The sequence below is a fragment of the Camelus dromedarius genome, chromosome 5 (assembly GCF_036321535.1).
Source record: "Camelus dromedarius isolate mCamDro1 chromosome 5, mCamDro1.pat, whole genome shotgun sequence".
Lineage (NCBI taxonomy): Eukaryota > Metazoa > Chordata > Mammalia > Artiodactyla > Camelidae > Camelus > Camelus dromedarius.
Window position 1 is genome coordinate 3,828,673 of NC_087440.1, and position 22,625 is coordinate 3,851,297.

General features: G+C 39.8%; 1 protein-coding gene across 1 annotated transcript in view; it reads left to right on the plus strand.

The window, feature by feature from the left end:
- Nucleotides 1-18,821: 18,821 nt before the first annotated feature.
- The window catches only part of PIAS1 (protein inhibitor of activated STAT 1), a 115,032-nt gene continuing 111,228 nt past the window's right edge, over nucleotides 18,822-22,625 (plus strand). Inside the window, exon 1 of the mRNA XM_010985125.3 lies at nucleotides 18,822-18,874. Coding sequence (XP_010983427.1) covers nucleotides 18,851-18,874 — 24 coding nt within the window. The 5' untranslated portion in view covers nucleotides 18,822-18,850. The remainder of the gene's footprint in view (nucleotides 18,875-22,625) is intronic.

The window sequence follows — 22,625 nt, forward strand, 5'->3', positions numbered from 1 at the left end:
AAATAAATATGTACATTTTAGATTAGGCTGGATGATGGGTACATGAGGTTTCATTGCACAATTTCGTGTAAGTTTAAAATTTTGCATACTAACATTTAAAAAATAAGTAAATAAATCCATTTTGAAAGCAACTGTTTACAATCTGTCAACTTCTATATTACAAGAAATACCGACACTAGCATTTCAGACTCAATGTGAACATTTTATTCTACCAGTTAGATGTTCTCCATAACCCTTAGTTCTGACCTAATGAATTTTTTAAAGCTGAAGAATGTCTCTTGCTAAAGGATGAAACATGCAGACCAAGAGAGCAAGAAAGGAGAGGAAAAAATAAAATTGTAGCAAGTCATGTCTGTATTTTCTTAGAGGCGAAACTAAAGCCAAAAAGGAAAAGGAGATTATAGAAACTGAGTGTACTTGGCTGTACCCTCAACATCATAGGGTAATGGGGAGGGAAGGGGAGCCAGAGCCTGAGGGTATGGAGCTAGGGAAAATGACCCTGCCATCAGACTAGCCCCTAGGGGAGCTGGCCGCAGTCCAGGACAGTGTCCGAAGGGACACGCAGTACTCAGAGTCAGACAGGCGGAAGCACCTCAGTTCTGGGTCATCAGTTGATTCAGAACAAAACAGCAGCCAGAAGTTGGGGGTTTAGAGAATACTGGCCAGTTCCTCAAAGGGAGAGGCTGATGAATGTGGGCAGAGTGTCCTGGTCACATGGTCCCAGGGTCAAGGCAGGAAGTACACAAACAGTAAAGACGCAAGGCGGATGCCCAGCCGAGTGTGGTCCTAAGGCTCTTTCCTGTTGAAGGGAAAGCAGACAATTCAGGTTAAAACTTTAACTGGTTAAAACTGGTTAAAACTTTAACCAGTTTTAAGAATGCATTGAGAAGGGTGGGTGTAGCTCAATGGTAGAGCACATGCTTAGCATGCAGGAGGTCCTGGGTTCAATCCCCAGTACCGCCATTAAAATAAGTAAATAACCTAATTACCCCCCACCACCACCAAAAAATTGAAGAATGCATTTAGAAGGTGATGTGAGCTCTGTCATCTTTTCTTCCCTCCTCTTACCTGGAGCTCCTGGCTTCTGAATGGTTTCTGTGAGGCCATAGTGTTGGCTACCTCATGCCTTTTGTCCACTGCCTTCTCTGATGGTGTCCAGGCTTCTGTTCCACTATCTCCTTCCCCCGGTTGTGGAATGAATTCCCAAGGAAAAGACTTCTGAGGTGGATATTTGTAAGCAGGAACTTTATTGGGAAGAACTCTCAGAATCAGCGCCTGTGAGAAATGCGAGACAAGGGAGGAGCTGGACTTCAGTGTCATCAGTACAAAGGCCTCAGCCAACCCCAGGGGGAGATCTGGAGCTGGGGTGGCCTTTCAGACATGCTTCAAATCGAGGCGATGAGGCCAGGCCTTTATACTCCTTCTAGGCTTTCGATGCTGCCTGCTCCTGAGGAAGGGGTATAATTTGGCTGAGGGTAAGTCTAGGAGAAGGGTGGGCTGTGAATAGCCAATAATGCCTGCGTTTCAGTTGTAAAGGACATCATAGCGTCCCCTAAAGGGTAGTTCTCGTGGGTCCACCGGTCACTCTAGGGTAGAGGAGAGGAAGTATCTGTCAGAGTTCTCATGCCTGGCACCCTGCAGCCTTCCCTCATTTCCAGTCCCTAAAGATGGCCACCGTCGACCGGGGCCTTCTCCTCTATCTAGTCAGATGGGGACACAGGTTGCCCAGCTTCCTGACTCAGAGCAAGACAGCTTTCTCAGAAGGTTCCATAAGCATGACGTCACGTGATTCCAGTGAGATAGGCGTTCGTGAAATATGTTAACTGGTGCCCAGAGGCCCCAACAAGGTTGCAGGAGCTCACTTAACCCCAGACCCACCTGCCTGAACGAACTGTGGCTGCTAATACTCTCTTTGCAGTGGTTGGTTTTGGCCGAGAACTTATGTGGGGTTGAGGCTGCACATGGCGGGCTTGAAGGTCTCCAGGGCCTAAGGACGCATTCTAACTCTGTGACTTCTTTTAAGCAAGTCATTGGCCTGATTTGTAGTCAGCTGGCAAATATTTAGCCAGCACTTATGTGCCAGGAACTCTGCATAGCTTTGGTGAGTCCCTCTCTGGGCTTCCTGTTATTCTTTGTAAAATAAGGCTGTCGGAATAGATGATCTCAACAGATTAAAATGGTGGCCATATTTTCAGAAATAAAAATCCAAGATATGCTGTCTGCTAATGCCAGAAGATTTGATATTGAGCGTGCCCCCAGGAAATCCAGGATGCATGACCTCATTGCACACCTATGGATGGGCTCCCCAACCCCTCCCTTTGTCTTCCCCAGACATTCCCCATAGAATGACTTGTTCCTCAGAACCAGCGGTGGAGGCTATGCGAGTTATGCCATCTCCTGTGTTGCTAATCTTTAAAATCATTTAAGTGTTTACCCTTATTTTTTAAAATTCTCTAGAATTTACATGATCTGAGTTTAAACAGTCTTGAACACATTCCTCAAACACTCTTATTTAAACAAAGCCAAGCCATGCTGATTACACAGCCAGGTTTTTTTTCCAGAGCCTGGAGACTTTATAACAGTTTTATCTTCAGGACAAGCATCCATAACCTCCTAAGTGTTTTGCATTCCAATAGTCTTTCAAAGGTTGGTGCCAGAGTCAGAATTCTCCACAGCACAGTCCACAGTAGTTCAGGCAGGTCTGGCAAGGCAGGGGCCATTAGCATCTCTGCAGTCACAGACACACTTTCCGCCTGGTCACAGAGCCCCAGAGCTGAGATTTGGGAAGTGGAGAAGGACAAGGATTTGAGTACCAGTCTTTGGCTTGGTAGGGAAGGGCATGGCCGTGAGCAAAAAGCCACCAGAGTAGTGAGTGCTTAGTACTGATAAGGCATTTTTCAAAATACTGTAAGAGATATAATGAGAAGGGAAGGAAATTAAAATCTCTCACAAGTTTGTTTTATGTTAGACACTTGATACGTACCGCCAATCAATCTGTAATAACGAAAACGATAATAGAGGCTTTGACGCACTTGCTGTGGTCTAGCCACAGCGCTTAATGCTCTTGTTTTCTTTTATTTCATTTATTCCTTCCACATAGTTGTTTTAGTTGGAAGTGCTGGGAGCCTTCCATGGACAAAAATCCCTGCCCTGGAGGAGATTTAATTCTGGTGGAAGAGACAGGCCCACAGATGTTTAAATAAGTAAATTAAGTGGAGCATTAGAAGATGACAATTACTGAGGAAAAGATTAGGGCTGGGTTAGATGGATCAGGAGTGCCCACTGTAGGGAGGGACACAGGGGGCTTGAATATCAGATAGATGGTCCAGCTGGTCTCCTTGGGAAAAGTAACATTTGAGTGAGATAGAAGCCATCAGGGTTTATAGTTAGTTTTGTTTTGTTAAACTGTGTGTTAAAACAGGGGTTGGTAAGCTTATTCTGGAAAGGGTCAGAGAGTACATATTTTAGCCTTCGCTGGCCAGATAATCTCTGTCACAGCTACTCAAAAAGCTAAGCTGCCACTCTGCTGTACAGACGAGTACTAAACAGTACTAAACTCTGCTAAACAGACGAGTGTAGCTGGGCTCCAATAAAACTTCATTTCTGTGTCCTGTCGGAACTTCGTATGATTTTCATGGGTCACAAAATACTATTCCTCTTTTGATTTTTTTATTTTTCCCAACCATTTGAAAATGTGAAAACCACAGCTTATGGGCTATATTTGGCGTAAGAGCCATAGTTGGCTGACCCCCGAGTGACAAGGAGTGACAGGATCTAACTGAGCTTCAGCGGGAGTGCCCTGGCTGCTGGGTTGAGAAGAGGCTGGAGGGAGAAGCAGGGAGACAAGAAGAGGCCATTGCAGGGGGCAGGCATAGCTCTGTGGTAGAGCGCATGCCTAGCATGTAGCAGGTCTTGGGTTCAATCCCCAGCACCTCTAGTAAGAAAATTCATAAATAAAGAAACCTAATTACCTCCCCCTCAAAAAATAAAAAATAAAAAGAAGAGGACATGTGATACAACATTGTAAAATGACTATAACTCAATAAAAAGATGTTTAAAAAAAAAAAGAAGAGGATATGGCAGTCAGCTGGGGGAAAGGTGATGCTAAGCTTTGGACCCGTGAGCTCATAGTGATTACATTCTTATCCATCCTCCACCAAACCTTTGAAATAGGTAGTATAATGATTCTTCATATAAAGAGGAGGATATTCAGACCTAAGGATACAAAGCACACTAGGGGCAGAGTTTGCATACGAAGCCCAGATCAACTCCAAAAGCCCTGGTTCTTAATAATCACGCCTTGCCGGGCCAGGGTGGGGGAAAGCAGTTAACTTAGGAATTCTCTTATTCCTCTGTAGCTAAAGAGTCCCATGAGAAGCAGTGGTGGGGCCCCTAAAGTGTGTCTCAAAGACATATATAATATATTATACACGTAACTTTGAAAAGATAGAAGAAAATAAAAGTTTTAAATAAAAATTGCTTAAAATCCCATACTCTGAGATAACCTCTGTTTAATATATTAGAATGTACCTGTCCATATTTTTTTCCATGTGTAAATATACCTTTTGAAAATTGGATTATAGGGTAGGTATTATTTTATAATGGGATATTCCCACTTCATATATTTTGAACATTTTCCCCACAGGATTAAATGTGGAAATTTCATTCTATAAGCTCATTTGTAATGATTGCAAAGTATTCCATTATTAATTGAGCACCTACTATGTGAGAGGTACTGTCCTGGGCTCTTGAGACACATCAATTAACAAAAGTGAGAAAAAAAATCCCCTTCCTTGGGTAACTTACATTTTAGCAAGAAGGGACAGTCATTTTAAAAAAGAAATCTAATAAATAAATAAGTGTAGGGCCTTGTAAGCTGAGCTCACTGGTCCAAAGTTTAGCATCACCTTTCCCCCAGCTGACTGCCATATCCTCTTTCCGGCTCCTAGAAGCTGCCTGCATTCTTCGGTTCATGACCCCTTCCTTCACCTTTAGAGACAGCAACATGGCATCTGGAAATCTGACTCTTCTGCCTCCCTCTATCCCTTGTAAGGACTCCTGTGATTACATTGGACCCACATTGATAATCCATGCTTATCTCCCCATCTCCAGATCCTTAACTTAATCATATCTGCAAATTCTCTTTAGCCATGTAAAGAAACAGAATGATAGATTCAGGAGACTAGGATGTGGACATCTTTGGGAACTATTATTCGGCCTACAACTTCAATCCCCTGGATCAGGGCTTTGCAAACTTTTACTAGAAAGGACCAGACAGTAAATATTTTAGGCTCTGCACGTCATACTGTGCCTGTCACAACTACTCAATTCTGCTGTTATAACATGAAAGCAGCCATTGATGATACAGAAATGAATGTGCACGGCTGTGTTACAATAAAACTTTATTTACAAAAATAGGTGTGGGTGGAATTTGGCCAAATACTGTACTTGAATGAAGTATGGGCCTTAGCATGTCAACCCCATCCTGGATAAAATTATCTCTGTTAAAAGTACCCATGTATTTTCTGTTTTCCTGACTGATTCACTTTAATTACCTCAGAAGGGTGAAATTGGAAGAGGCTAGTGAGGACATTTTCAAAATTTCTGTATAGATCTCTATATTGTTTGGCTTATCACAATTATGATAAATATATACATTTTTAATTGAAATATAGCCAGTTACAATGTGTCAATTTCTGGTGTACAGCATAATGTCTCAGTCATGCTAGAATATGTTACTTTTATGATTAAAATACCAAACATCCAATAAACAAAAAACTCTATTGTATATCTATACATAAAAATATGTTTTCTATAATAGCAAAATATTGCAAAATGTCCAGCGTGGGTCAGCAGGGCCATCTCTTCACTGAAGTCACTCAGGAATCTTCGCTATGGCCGCCCCAATTCAGCGTCTGCTTCCGCAATCATCACAACGGGGTTGGGGGGGGGGTGGATAGCACAGATCCATGACTCTGCCTAGAAGTGACACATCCTCCCCCTAACACTTGGGTATTTGTGGACAAACTTAATGACCATCACAGGTATTTTTGTTTTGAGGGTTCATTGCAATGAAATAGACTATATGTAACAATAACAACCTCTCATTACCCATCACTGGGTCTAGTTTTTTAACTCCATGTAGAACATCTGCTACTTTATTTTTATGGTTCTGAGGGTGGGCCACCATATTCTAAGCCCCTCTTCAAAAAGTTTTAATTTTGCTTTAAAGCTGAGTAAAAATATCTAATCCTTAAGACTGAGTTCCTGCCACTAAACCAGCCTACTCAAAGTAAGTTATAATTGGGATATCTCTGTATTCTTCCTTCTTCTTTACCTGATATTTCACTCTGCAATTCTTTTGAAGACTGAAAAGCCTGGTTAATAATGCATTTTTCAAGAAGATCAATTCAGAAAAACTAAAAATGTTTGGTTTAATGCAAAATAAAAGTTTTGTTTCATTTTTGCTTTTATTCAAAATAAAAAATGGTTTAACTTTGTTCACTAAAACAATGGGTATTCATAAAGTTTGTATGGTCTACTTTGTGGAATGGAAGAATGTTAGAGAGAAAAGCAAACGGTTGTTTAGCAACTAAAAGGTTAATATAAATATCTGGGCATATTTGAGAAGGAGCAACATGAGGCAGCTTTCTAATCTTTCATCCTGAAATTAGATCCTAGGTCTGTCTTGAAGCTCAGCTCCCTGAGTGCAGGCTTCTTAATCATTGGTTGAAAATGCCTTGACAGAAAATAAACATTACAGTGAGGATGGCTGCTGAAAACTCCTTGTCTGTGAAGAAACAGACAAGACAGCAGGAAAGTAAGCAAAGGAGGCATTGATTCATTCATTCATTCATTCAGCTAGAGTTCATTGAGTTCCTGTTTTATGTCAGGTCCTATTCTAGGTACAGGGGGTACAGTGGAAAACAAGACAGGTATGAACCCTGACCTCCTGGAGCTTACTCCTAGGTATGGGTGTGCACCAAGTAGACAAATAGATAAAACAATTTCACTCTGTGATAACAACAATGAAAACGAATGAGAGAATGCTGCATCAGACAGGGTTGTTGGCTGTAAGCATGTCAATCCACTTAGGTTAAAAAAAGAAAGAAAGAAATGAAAGTTATTAGAAGATAATTGGGAACTCTTAGGACCAAAGGGAGCCTGGACGAGTGGACTTGGAATGTGAACCAGAACCCTGAGAGATCCAGGGACTGGGTTGCAGGAACCACTGAGAAGGTGGTGCTGCAGAAAGCTGTGCTCGCTGGGTCTCTGCCCTTGTGTCTCTGTGTCTCAACAGAGAACCAGGGAACCAGCAGTGAGGTTTTGCTTGATCGGGCTTCATTCACACACGTCTCTATGAGGTCTGCTGTCACGGAGGTGACTTAGATGTGGGTCAGCCAGAAACAAGGCAAATATCAACTAGAGATGCAATAAACTCTACCAAGTACCATCCTTGGATAGCAAGGCTTCTCAGAGAGAGTAACATTTAAGCTGAGCCAAGCCTGTTCCATTCCTCTTCCCAAATTTGCCACACTCTGGTTTTAATGAGTGTTTTCCCGTTGCCTGATGAAGCTGAGCATCTTTTCATATATCTATTGGCCATTTGGAATATGCTCTTTAGGGAAGCACCAGTTCAACCCTCTTGTCTATTTGCTCTGTTGGGTTATCTGCTTTTCATTTTGCTCAATTGCTTTGAAGGAGTTTTATAAACTTCTTGTATAATATTCTGGATGATCTCTTTTGTTGGATGCATATATTTCGAGTATGTTTTCCCACTATTGGCTTGCCTTTTCTATATCTTAATAGTGTCTTATGGTGAAGAGAAGTTTTAAATTTTATATATCTAATTTATCAGTGTTTTCCTTTGTGGTTGGCACTTTTTTATCTCATTTAAGAAATCTCTGCCTATCTCAAGACCATAAAGATATTCTTCTATGTTAACTTGCAGAAGATTTATTTATTTTATATTTCATATTTAAATTTATAATTTGTCTGTAATTGCTTAATTAATTAATTGTTCCCTTCGAGACAGCATTTGCTATTCCTCAATCATTGCATTTCTGTAAATATTAGAATCAGTTTAATAGTATCCGTAACAAAAATACTAGGATTTTGATTACAATTACATTGAATATATTCTAATGAAATAAATATTTAGATTGGGGAAGAACTTACATCTTTACAATATTGAGTATTCAAATCTATGAAAAGAATATAATCCTTCAATTTATTTAAGCCTTTAATTTCAGCAAACGTTTAATAGATTTCAGTGTAGACTTTTTTTTTTGTAACATGTGTTCTGATATATTTTTTGTTATTTTTAAAATGTAATTGTAATTGGCATCTTTTTCTGAATTACATCTTCTATTTGTTTATTCCTGTTATATAGGAATATAATTGATTTTTGGTAGCTCACGTTGTATCTAATGAAATTCACTTATTAGTAAATTCTAATAGTTTTTCTGAGAATGCTTTGCTGTTTTCTTCCACGCACCATCATGTTCTCTGTGAACAACAGTTTTATTACTTCCTTTCCAATCCTGAATTTTTTCCTTCTTCTTACCTTATCATCTTTGTCTCATTCCTGTTTTCAAAAGAAATATTTTCAACATTTTACTATTAACTATGTTTTCTGTAGGTTTTTGATAGATACTTATAATCGTATTAAGGCGTTTCCTTCTATTACTAGTTTATTAAAGTTAATGTCACAAATAGGTGTTTAAATTTTATTAAATGATTTTCCTGCCTCTATCAACATGATCATATCATTTCTCTCTTTTGGTTTCTGTTAATGTGGTGAATTAAAATGGTTGGTTTTCAAATGTTCAACAGTTTTTTGTTTTCTTAGAATAAGCCCCTCTTTGTTATATTCCATTATGCTTATATATATATATATATATAAAATATATATATATATATATATTTTTTTTTTTTTTAAAGAAAGAAGTTCCTCTCTCTTCCTCTTCTTTTATTTTTTCTTTTTTGGCTTTTTAATTTTCTATTTTGAGAGGAGGTAATTAAGTTTATTTATTTGTTTGTTTTTTAGTGGAGCTTCTGGGGATTGAACCCAGGACCTCATGCATACTAAGCATGCGCTCTACCACTGACCTTTACCCTCCCTCCTCCCTTATGCTTATGTCTATATTACTGGATTCATTTTGTTAAGACTTTGCTTAAGATTTTCATCCCTATGAGAATGAGAAAGAATTGCCTATACTTTTCCTTTCTTGTAATATCCTTGTCAGATTTTGGTTTCACAGTCTTGGCCTCATAAAGAGTTGAGTGTGTTATACCTTTTTCTATCTTTTTGTATCCTTGAGAAGACTTTAAGATTGGTTATTTTGTCCTTTTGTTTGTTTGTTTGTATTCTTTTCTTTTCCATGATAGTTCATTACAAGATATTGAATATAGTTCCCTGTGCTATACAGTAGGACCTTGTTGTTTATCTGTTTTATATATAGTAGTTAGAATCTACTACCCCAAACTCCTAAGTTATCCCTCTCCCTCCTTTCCCCTTTGGTGACCATAAGTTTGTTTTCTATGTCTGTGAGTCTATTTCTGTTTTGTAAATAAGTTCACTTGTATCATTTTTTAGATTCTACATGTAAGTGATATCACATGATATGTGTCTTTCTCTGTCTGAGTTACTTCACTTAGTACGATAATCTCTAGGTCCACCCACATTGCTGCAAATGGCATTATTTCATTCTTTTTATGGCTGAAAAAATTCCCTTGTATCTATATACCACAACTTCCTTATCCATTTATTAAGATTGAGTATTATTTCTTCCTTAATTGTCTGGAAAATTCACTGGTGAAATCATCTGTGTCTGGAGTTTTCTTTGTAAGAAAATTTAAAATAGTGGATTCAACTGTTTAAAATAGGTGTAGGTCTATTTTCATTTTCTTGGATATGAGTCAGTTTTGATAAGTTGTATGTTTTATGGAATTTGTTCATTTCGTTTAAACCATCCACTGTATTGGAATCAGGCTGCTCATAGTATTTTTTTAAAGTATCTTTTCTAGTGTGTGTAGGATCTGTAGTGATCCTTTGTTCATTCATGACGATGATCATTTCTTTCTCTTTTTTTCTTCTTCTTGATCAGTTTTATTAGGGGGTAGTCAATTTTAGTAAACTTTTCAAATAGCCAACTTTTGGCTTTGTTGATCTTTGCTATTTTATATTTGTTTTAAATTTTATCTCTGCTCTCATTTTTTTATTATTTTCTTACTGCTAGTTTGATTTGCTATTCTCCTAATATCTTCTTGAGATGGAAACTTATATAATTGATTTTCAACCTTTAAATTTTTCTAATATGGCATGTATGACTATAAGTTTCCCTCTAAGTTTGTTTGGTTTACTATTTTTTTAATTGTGCTAAGTTATATAACAAAAATTTCCACTTAAGAGTTAAATAAATTCAGCAAATGTGTGAAATACAAAATCAACACAGAAAAATTATTTGTATTTCTATACATTAGCAAGGAACAATTTTTAAAAGAAAATTAAAATAATTTCACTTGTAATAATATTAAAAAGAATAAAATTCTTGGGAATAAATTTAACCGAGGGATTCATAAGGAAGATTGGTCTGTTGTTTTACTGTAGTGTCTTTGTCTCAGTCTCAGGCTACTGCTGGTCTTACAGAATAAGTTAGGGAATGTTACCCTCTCTTCAATTTTCTTGAAGAGTTTAAGAAAGATTGGTGTTAATTCTTTAAATGTTTGGTAGAATTCACTAATGAAACCATCTGGTTCTGGGATTTCTTTGTTGGGAAAGGTTTTAAAAATTACTGATTCAGTGTCCTTACTTGTTATAGGGCTACTCAGATTTTCTATTTCTTCCTTTCATGAAATTGATAATAATGTCCACTCTTTCAGTTTCTCTTTTTCCTATTTATTTATTTACTTATTTATGGTGGGAGGAGTTAACTAGGTTTTATTTATTTATTTAATGGAGGTGCTGGGGACTGAACCCCGGATCTCGAGCTTGCTAGAACGTGGGCTCTACCACTGAGCTCTTTGCTCCCCCCAACTCTTAGTTTCTGATTTTAGTAATTTGAGTCTTCTCCATTTGTTTACGTTAGTCAATCTAGCGACAGATTTGTTAATTTTGTTGATCTTCTCAAAGAACCACCTTTTGATTTTGTTGATTTTCTCTACTGTTTTTCTATTCTCAAATTCATTTCTCTCCACTCTAATCTTCATTATTTCTTTCTTTCTGCTGTCTTTTGGTTTAATTTGCTCTTCTTTTTCTAGTTCCTTAAGGTATACAATTAGATTATTGATTTGAGATCTTTCTCGTTTTTTTAAATGTATGCATTTATAGCTGTAAATTTCCATCTGAGCATTGTTTTCATTGCACCCGGTAAGTTTTGGTGTGTTGTGTTTTATTTACATTGGTCACAAAGTAGTTTCTAATTTATCTTGTGGTTTCTTCTTTGATCCATTGGCTATTTATAAGTGTTGTTTAGTTCCCACATATTTGTGCATTTTCTAGTTTTCCTTCTGTTATTGGTTCCTAGTTTCATTCCATTGTGGCTAGAAAAATATTTTGTATGATTTCAATATTTTTAATTTATTAGACTTATTTTGTGATCTAACATGTAGTCTATTCTTGAGAATGCTTCATGTGTATTTGCTTCATATATTTTGGGGCACTGTCATTAAGTACATATATGTTTATATGTGTTATATATTCTTTGTGGATTAAACCTTTTATCAATATAAATGTAAACAAGTTAAACTCTCCAATTAAAAGACAGAGATTGGCAGAACAGATTTTTTTAAAACTTTATCAGTATATAATGTTCTTCTTTGCCTCCTATTACCTTTTTTTGATTTAAAATCTATTTTGTCTGATAATTATACAACCACCATAGCTCTCTTTTGGTTATTATTTGTGTAAAATAATTTACTCCATCCTTTTACTTTCAACCATTTTATGTCTTTGTATCTGAAGAATGTCTCTTGTAGACAGCATGTAAATGAATTATGTTTTTTAAAATCCATTTTGACAATCTCTGTCTTTTAAATAGAGAGTTTAACCATTTACATTTAAAGTAATTATTGATAAGAAAGGATTTTTCTTCTGCCATTTAACTATTTTTCTTTATGATTTACGTACTTTTTATTACTCAGTTCCTCCATTACTGTCTTTTAAAAAAGGCTGACTTTTGTGTGGTGCTTTGATTCCCTTCTTCTTTCCTTTTCTGTACATATTTTAGTGATTTTTCAACCTCATCTGAATAGTACCAGCTAAAATTCAATAATATACAAACATTCTGCTGACACCAGTCTGTCCCTCCTCCTTTATATTATTTCTATCACATACTGTATCTTTACACTTTGTGTGTCCATTAACATAGACTTATAGATATTATTTTGTGCTTTTGTCTTTTAAACTATGTAGGAAAAAACAGGAGAGTTACTAAAAGTACAATAAAGCCGACTCTTACATTTATCTATGTAGTTACCTTTACCAGTGTTCTTTGTTTATTCATATGGCTTTAAATTACTATTTACTGTCCTTTCATTTCAACCTAAAGGATTCCCTTTAGCATTTCTTCTAGGGCAGGTTTATTAGTAACAAACTCTCTTATCTTTTATTTATCTTGGAATATCTTATATTCTCCTTCCTTCTTGAATGATAGGTTTGCTGGATATAGAATTCTTATCTCACAGGTTTTTTTTTTCTTTCAGTACTTTAAATATACCATCTTGTTGCTCTCTAGCCTCTATGGTTTCTGATGAGAAATCAGCTGTTAATTTGATTGAGGATGATTGTATGTGATAAACTGTTTTTCTCCTACTGCTTTCAAGATTCTCTCTTTGTCTTTGGGCCTTGATAATTTGACTATAATATGTCCCATAAATCAATTTGAGTTTACCCTACTTGGAGTAGGGTATGTGTATTTGTGTATTTCATCAAATTTGGAAATTTTCTGCCCAAAATTTCTTCAAATATTCTCTTTCTTTTTTCCTTCTGTAACTCCAATAACTTGTATATTGGTCCAGTTGATGGTGCTCTACAGGCCCCTTCGGATCTGTTCACTTCATTTTTTTCTCCTTTTGGCTTCTCAGATTGAATAACTTCAGTTGTCTTATATTCAAGTTCATTGATTCTTTCATGTGATTGCTCAGATTTGCTCTTGAACTCCTCTAGTGAATTTTTCATTTCAGGTATCATATTTTTCAGCTCCAGAATTTATACTTGGTCCCTTTTAATAACTTCCATCTTTTTATTGATATTCTCATTTTATTCAAACATCATTTTCCTGGTTTCCTTTAGTTTTTTGAGAGTACTTTAGATAGTGGTTTTAAAGTCTTTGTATAATAAGTTCAATGTCTGAGCTTCCTCAGGGATGATTTCTGTCAATTATTTTTTTCATTGTAAGAACCATATTTTCCTGTTTCTTTCTACATTTTGTGATTTTTTTTTTTTTTTTTTTTTTACTGTTGAAAGCTAGACACTTGAATGATACATGGGTTATCTCTGGAATTCACACAATCTACCTTGCCCAGAATTTTCTGTTATTGATTGTTGAAGCCTCAGCTTGTATTTAGCCAGTATTTTTATTGAGACTTCCTTGAACACTGGGAACTTAAAAAAAAAAAAAAATAATAATAATAATAATAATAATAAACAAAAACAACACCCTCTCCCAATCTTTGCAGTTGGCTCAATGTGGGGGGATTCCTTTAATACTTAGCTAGGCCGTTTGAAATTTTCTCAACCTTCACTTCCTGATAGCACTGAGCATATAGATCAGACAATGGTAGAATCTCAGTATCTTCTTGGGTCTTTCCTGAGAATGCATCTTGTCTCAGGCATATGTGTAGCCTCTAAATGCCCCTGTGTTCACAAGCATTTTTTAATTTGAATGTCCCAATTCCCCAGCATATTTATCTCTCCAGGTTTACTTCCAAAGTTTAGGTGGTCTACTGCATGTACCAACTGTAGTCTTTGGCCCCAGGCAGTTGCAGGTTGTTTGTTCACCTTATAACAGTGTTTTCAAGCAATGCCTACTGCTTTTTTTGCTGTGGATTCCAGGTTAGGCAAAATAGAGGCTAGTGCTTTGAATTAGTCCTTCAGCTATCCCCTAGATAGATTGGAACAAACACAATGATCACACGGGACCAGGGTTCCACCCTGGGAGACAGGGAGGGAGCAGGGCTGGGGCAAGTAAAATTGTCATACCATTTTCTTACCATTTTTAAGTTGCCTTTATAAAATAATAATAATAAGCATTTTCTTGATTGCTGTAAACCTTTGACTGTTTTCCAGAGTTCCAATAAAGTTGATCTGACAGCTTTTGGTTGTTTTTTTCCATGTTTCTGTGGAGGTATGGGATTTGTACACATTTACTCCATAGACAAAGTGCAGGGAGGTGTGGGGGTGGTTAAAGTAAAAGTAGATACACTCCATAGACAGACTTAGGAGATACACATTCCAAAGGCAGAATGCGGGCTATCTCAAGAGGCAAGAGGAAAAAGGTGAGAGGTGAGAGGCGGCAGCCTCAGAGCACAGAGTTGTCTGGGAAAGTGACATCATCCACGAGGTGTAGGGTTGTTAGTTTTCATGGGCAGGGTAACTTCATATGCTAACAAATGGGAGGATCATTCCAATCAGTTTGGAGAATGGGCTGAGATTCCCAGGAATTGGGCCACCATCCACTTTTTGACCTTTTATGGTTAGCCTCGGAACTGTCATGGCGCCTGTGGGAGTGCCATTTACCATGCTAATCTATTACAGTGAGTGTATAATGAAGCTCAAGGTCTACTGGGAGTTGAATCTTTTGCCATCTTGGTGCTAATTGCTGTGCCATCCTTTTAATGGTTGTGTCCTGCCCACTTCCCTCCTGTCTCATGTCTATGATTCATTCTGGGTTAATTTTTAAGTGTTGAGTGAGACCCACAATAGTTTTAGGGTCCCATAAAAGTGTTATAAATCTTTAAAATGAGAAGAAAAAAATAAGTACAATCTGCTTGCATTACATTCATCTTTGTACCGATGCAGCTGTAAAAATATAACTTTAAATTTTTTTATGGAAGAAAGAGCCTTTGAGGTTCTGACACCAAATATGTGGAGTCTTTCCACGTCAATTTTCCAGAACTAACTAGGTATCCAACAATTCACTTTTGACACTAACTCCAGGAGGAGGCTCAGACCCACAGATTAAGTGCTCAGTCCCACAAGACTGCACCTACTTCAGATACCAGTTGCCAGTTCCATAGGCCACTTGTACTTCTGACTACTACCTTTGAGGATTCCTACAATCTTCTCCTCAGTTTCAATAATCCAGAAAAAGTGAGACAGGAGGGAAGGGGGCAGGGCAGAGCCATTCAAGGAATGACAGCAGTTTAACATCAAAATGGTGGAAGATTCAACTCCCAGTTGACCTTGAGGATTAAGTTGGCAGGAGGTTTGACTTCTAGTAGACCTTGAGTTTCATTATATGCTCATTGTAACAGCCTATAATGATAAATAACATGCCTGCTGGCGCCATGACAGTCCCAGGGCTAACCACAAAAGGCCAAAGAATGTTCGGTGGCCCAATTCCTGGGAATCCCAGCCCCTTCACCAGGGTAGTTGGAATGGTCCCACCTGTAGGCTTGTGAAGCTACCGAGCCCATAAAAACTGGCAACACTATGCCTAGCGGCCCTTTTTCACTCCCTCCTCTTTAGAGACGGCCTGCACTCTGTCTATGGAGTGAGTACCTACTTTTACTTTAACCTGAGCACCCAACTCTACACCTCTTTCCTTGCCTTTCTCTTGCCTTACACTCTATGTAGTATGTATCTCTCTAAATAACTCTACCTTTACTCAACTGTGGCTCACATTTGAATTCTTTCCCATGAGAAGCCAAGAACCCACACCTGGTGGGGCACACCACAGGGGCTCCACCAAGACCTGGGACATGGCCCTCCTCATGCCCCACATCCGTTTTCCTGCATCAGAAAGACTCACAGAACTCAGGAAAACACTTTACTTGCACCTGTTTATTGAAAAGGAAACAACTCAGGAACAGCCAAATGGAAGAGATGCATGGAGTAGGTCTCGGGGCAGAGGATGCAGAGCTCCCAAACCCTTTTCAGGTACCAGGCTTCCCAGTACTTCCATGTATTCACCAACCTCCCTCTAACCACATTTGGTCTTTTTTCTTTTCTTTTTTAAAATTTTTTTATTGATTTATAATCATTTTACAATGTTGTGTCAAATTCCAGTGTAGAGCACAATTTTTCAGTTATACATGAACATGTATATATTCATTGTCACATTTTTTTTTCTCTGTGAGCTACCATAAGATCTTGTATATATTTCCCTGTGCTATACAGTATAATCTTGTTTATCTATTCTTCAATTTTGAAATCCCAGTCTATTCTTCCCACCCCCTGCCCCCTTGGCAACCACAAGTTTGTATTCTATGTCTGTAACCACATTTGGTCTTGCAGTGAGCAGATCCCATCCTGAAATTTCCTAGGAGCCCCACCCTACGTTACTTCATTAGCATAAATTCAGGTGTGGTGGAAAGGGGCTCATTATGAGTAACAAAAGACAATCCTACCACTCAGAAAACTGCAAGGGTTTCAGGAGCTCTGTGCCAGGAGCCAGGGACAAAGTCAAGTTATATTTGTTTTATTATCCCACAGTCCCTATAAGGCAAAAGTGCCCAGGGCCACAAAAATCATAATGTGGTCCTGTCAGTTATGTAGCCTTCCCAGCGGTCTATTTGTGAAATTATGGCAGCCTGGAGTAGAGTGAGGGTGGTGGAGACACAGTGAAACGGACAGGCTTGGGATATGTTTTAGACTGGGCTGGCTGATAGGTTGGATGTGAGAGGTTAATGAGAGAGAGAAACCAAGGATGATTTCCATATTTTGGGCTTGAACAACTGGGTGGATGATGCTGCCATCCACTGAGAATCCTGGGGAAGGAGCAGGTGTTGGGGTAAAATCAAGGCCTTTTGCTATGAGTTTGAGACGACTATGAGTTGTGAAGTAGAGATATTAAGTAGCCAGTCTGGGTTTTGGTGGGGAGGTCTGGGCTGGACAGCAATCAGAGAGTCATTCCGTTTGTAGACTTACAGTCAAGGAGTTGGATGAGATCACCTGGGGATGGTAAAATAGAGAAGAAGGTAAGGACTGAGCCCTGGAGCATAGCAACATTTAATGACTGAGCCAAAGAGGAGAAATCAGCAAAAAGACTGAAAAGGGGGCCCAGGGAGGGAACAAGAAACTCAGGACAATAAGATATTGAGGGAAGTTCAGGGGGAAAAGTGTTTCAAAAGAAAGGAAGCTGTCAACTGTTTGCAATTCTGCTGAGAGTTCAATTTAGATAAGAATAGAGAATTGGCAATTGGCTTCGGAAAACCGGTGATCATTAGTAATCTTCATAAGTGATCCTGATGAGGGAAGTCAAAGCTGGATCTGAGTAGGCTAAATAAATATGAAGTGAGGGAGTGGGGGCAAGCACTGCAGAGAGCTCTTGAAAAACTTTATGAGAATTTATGCAGTGAAGAGAGCAGAGAAATCGGGCAGTTCTGGAGGCGATTTGGGCGTCAAGGAGGTTTGTTTAGATGGGAGAAATTTCAGGATGTTTATATGCAGACAGAAGCCATCCAATAGAGAGGGGGGAAAGTAATGATGCTGGAGGGCAAGGTTATTGTAGGGGTGAAATTCTTACGAATGTGGAGGGGAAAAATCTGAGTTCTTGGTGGAGGGACTGGCATTCACAGGCACAGGGAAACTTCATTCATAGCATCCCAAATGTTACTGTGCCTTTAAGAGTAGTTTTGATGGTGAGAAGACAAGGAAGTTCATATCTGACATCTTTCTATCAGGTGTGAGACAAAGATGAGCAGCAAAAAGTGGAGTTTGGGAGGAGGTATAGGAGGCTTTTAGTGGAGAGGGAAAGGTGTGAAATAATTCTTTTATCAGTCTACTTAAATATCAGTTCAGTGGAGAAAGCCCTTTCAGGATTAAGTACATTTCCTTCCAACCTCCTTTTCTCTTCGGGGACTGTTTGCTTGTTTTTTGGTACTCATCATTTGTAATTGTATCTTTATTGGTTCACTTGTCTGTTTCCCCTGTTAGAGCTTCGTTGTATTTAATTTCTCAGTGTATATCTAGCCCTTAGAAATAGTGCCGCTACATTATTTGTTAAAACAAAGACGTTAATGAATGAACGTCTTAACAATTTTTGTCTTAGAGGCAACCTTTTTAAAGTCCTTGTTTGGGTAAGTCACTTTTCCTGAGATTTTACGTCTCAGGATGTATATAGCACAGGAATTGTAATCTCTCCTTGCCTCACTGCGTCATGAGGATCTGAGCTAAAAAACCTGGAAATGCTTTAAGTGATCCTTAAATGAAATGTAACGGGTTGTTATTTTTAGCCCACGTGTAGCCGAGCAGGTAGCAGGTGCTGAAAAGGACTTGCTGATTGCGGGAGAGGGGCATTATTGTTTCCTGCGACTGTAGGCATCGAAGATTTGCAGAAGGGCTCCGCAGGCCGTGGAGGGGCGGGGCTCCGGCCAGCAGCCCTCGCGCTCCGGCCTTTCCCGGGAGGCGCTAGCCGGGCCAGGATGGGGGGCGGGGAGGCCGAGGGGGGAGTAACTGTCAAACCTCCCCTCTTGGCGCCATTATTTAAATGGTACGTGCCCGTCTCGCAGCTGTACGTGCCCGGGGCGGGGCTGCGAGCATCCAGAGCGGGGCGGAGGCCGGGGGCGGGCCGGGGAGGTGGAGGGGCGAGAGGGGACGGGCCGGGGCGGGGCCAGGCTGGCTAGAGGGGCGGGTCTAGCGGCGGCCCCCGGCGAGGTTCACTGCGCTTGCGCTGACAGACGCAAGATGGCGGACAGTGCGGAACTAAAGGTAAAGCGCAGCTCGAATTCACTTCTAATATTCGGCCGCGGAGACGGCGCTGCTGGTGCCGGGGGGGATGGGTCCGACCCTGGGGGGCCGCTCGGGCCTGACTCCACCGGGACCTGGAGTTGTAGAGGGGAAAGGCGCGTCCGGCCCCAGCTGAGGGGGCCCGGCAGCGGCGGGCCGCGGGCCCCGGGTGCCTCGGGGGCGCTGACGGGTCGTCCCCGGCGTGTTATTGTTGTGGGCGCCTCTGGCGGGGGTGGCGGGGGAAGAGATCGCGAGTCGGGAGGTGGGGGCCGCGGCTGTCCCCCGGGCTCGGCTTCCTCACCTTCCAGTCGGCCTCCCCGCCCCCCGGGAGGAGCGGGGGCAGGGGCAGGGTGTTCATGTAGGGGGGATCGGGAAAGCTCCCCGCCGCCGCTTCCTCTTCCTCCTTTGCAGTCCCGGGCTCCTGTCAGGCGCTCTCCTCAGACCCCCGGGAACTTGGCTCCGGCCGCCCCGCCCCTCCGTGGCTCCCTGCCGCCCCCGCCCCGGACTCTGCTCTCCCGGGCTGCCCGCCTGTCAGGAGGCGCCCGGGGTGCCCCGCTGGTGGGCAGCGCGATCCTGGGGCGATGGGGTGGGGATGTAGGGGAGAAGCTCTGGTAAAGTTTACTGAACCCCCGGCTGGCGTTGGGGTTCGACCGGTGGGTAGCGGGGGAGTCTCCCTGGGCGGGACGGTACTCTTTCGCCCTGATTCCGGGTATCGTGGGGGAGAAACCCCCTCGAAGGGTGTGTATTTGGAAGCAGTGGTAGGTGGTGGGAGGCAGTTACTCTCCCTTCTTTTCCTTCTCTTCCTTTGGCTGGAGGGTGAGAGGAGCCTTCGGGGGTCTGCACACACCATGATGGCGATGCTATAGCTGATGGAGGTGAATGGTTCGTGTTTATATCCCCCCGTTGCCTTTTGTTTGTAGGGACATCTTGCTGGCCATGTTGATTTGAACGAAATTCTCCCCTCATCCTAGTTCAACCCCCAATAAATAGAACGTTCCTCCGTTCCTCCCAACTGTACCAATTACTCACGCCTCGCGAAATTGGATGAAAGAGTGCCCCCTTTTCCCCGCTTTTTCTCCCACCCCAATCTTCTTTACCTGATGATGGCTTCTTTACTGAAGCAGATACACCACTACACAAGCAGTTGGAGGAGGGGGTTGGAACCCTTATGATTGGACTGTGACAAATGGGGCTCCGCTTGAATAATTTTGCTTTAGTAACAAGCAGTTTTTAACTAACGCGTATTATTTCGAGGCTCTGAACGCGATATTCCCTTCTCCGTGGCTTCCTGTGTGTGAGCAGAGCAGCTGGTTGTATCCTGACCCAGAGAACTGACATCTCTGTCAGAGTGGAGATTGGGATATACAATTGTACATCATTGGGGAGAGTCTTCTTTTTGTAATTAATAAAAATTATTCTTACAATTGTCTCCTTTATAATGAAACGACAACTTCCAGAACAACCAAACGCCTGGTTTGTTTCTGGAGAGTTTTTCAGTGGAAAGCTTTGATGGGAGATCGTTTCCCCCAATAATTTTGCAATGTTAACATTCCAAAATTTGTATAATTAGGCTCTGCATTTGTCATTCTTTTTAAAATTTACTTCTTATTGCAAATTAATTTAAAGGAGAGCAGATTTAGAATGGATGGTTTCGTTTTTTCCAGTTTCAAACTACTGACTGAAATGAAAAAGCCTCAGGAATTTGACTATTTGGAGGTAATTAACTCCTGAAATAAAGTATGCAACTTTAAGATACACGTTTTCTATGGTATAACTCTTAAAATGTAGTCACTATGTTGCTGGGATCCTTTGCCTTCTAATATTTATTTTGTTAGGAATCCTTTTGAATGATAGCTAATCAGTTCTGTAATACGTGGGCTACAGAGTAAAGCTGAAAAGCCTGTGCTGGCTATGTTGTCACTCTTGATGCTGTCCAAAGAAACTGGTATGGAAAGCACATGCTGGGAGATTTCCTCCTTTGTTCTTTCTCATTTTAAGAAAGTGCCTTTGGGGATAGATCAGATCCCTGGTGTGAGTCTTGTTAAGTAAAGTTTCTCTTTACAAAAATGATCCTGCATCGGATAAACGCTACACACTTGCGGGGAAAAACATTATTTTTCTAAAATTGATCTCCTTTTTTGGTTTTCCAAAATCTACGTGAGTTTTTCCAAAGGAGTTTTTTCTACTATTCTGTTCTGTTGTACAGGTTTTTTTTTTTTCTAATTATAATAACTCCTCTTGACATAATGATCTGTCATTGTGTGTTACCCAGTACTTTGAGGAGCTGTGATAAATTGCTTAGCTGGTGATGGCAATGTTAAAATTTTTGTTTATATTTGATTATGATTACATTTGCTGTTCTTTTTTTTTTTTTTTAAAGGAGAGAAGATGATCTTAAGAACACCTACCCTAGTTATTTGAGAACGTGTATATAATTTTCTGTGCAGTAAGCTTTGGAAGATAACCCTTTTTGGAAATTGTATTTTCTGAGTGTTTTTTATTTGTGATTTTTGGAGGTAAATAACATTTATTCCTAATAAGGAGTGAAAGTCAGAGTAAGAATTAAGAAAAGCTCAGGTTTTTCAGAATTCTAGGTGAAAACACAGTGCTTCAGTGGATTTCCAACTATGAGGCGTTGAGTAAATACAGTGACTTTTTTTTTATCTAAACTTATAACCCACATTTCATTTTACTGTGGATTGTGTTCATAATTGTTTTCCTCATAACCCATCTCAGTGAGTCTTTTTAAATCTGTAACAGATCTGCAGGATCAGATGAGGAAAATGGATAGATCTGTATTCCCTGTAGGAATAGTGCAAACTGCAACACTTAACGATAGTGCCAATAAAAATTAGATTGTGAATCATACATATCAAAAATTTCTCTGTACCCATTTGTTTATGAAAGGTTTAATTTTTTATTAGGGGAATTATCCATAAATGACATTTGTAGGAATGTGGAGAGTGAGCATTTTATTATCTTTGGGAACTGAGAAGCAGGAGGGTCATATGATCTTGGAAGTTAATAATCTGACAGCTTCATGTAGCTCCTCTTAAAGTACTTAAAAAAAATTACACATTTTTTGCATTAAAACTCAAATTGAGTTACATTGCCATTTTAACTCACAGGAGGAACAGTAGGCAGGAAGAAGTTCATTATCATTTTAGTGGAGTAAATGATGAAATTCAAGGGGAAGAGAAATCATACTTTAAAAACCATACTTTTAAAAGTAGTTATCTATGTAAGCATGTCAATAAATTCTGTCATCATATTCTGCATCTCTGTTTTCAAGAAATAGCCACTTAATTTTGATCTTTATGGTGTGATTTTGTCACCTTTTATTTCAGATGGAAGCAAGTAAATCTGAAAATTTATTCGTGGGTTTGATTTGAATCTCCATAACTTGCTTTTCTCAAGTGCCACATTTAGATGGCTTTTGTTTTAAGTCACCCTTTTTATGAACAGTATTTAAAAGCAATTTATAAAACACTTTAGTTTTCAAGTATTTCATATACTTGTTTTGAAATACAGCTTTTTCCTCCACCGTTTCTCTTTGGTGGTTGTATTGTCTTTCTCTTCAAAGAGTCTTCTGTAATCCCAGTTGATTGCAGCAGTGCTTAGTGGTGAGTCCATAGCTGATTAACCTTGGGTTTCTGCTGGTGAACTCCATCAACATGCTGCTCCAGGGTTCTTGTTGAGGCTTTTGAGTTCAGTGTAAGTTGTACCGTTCTTG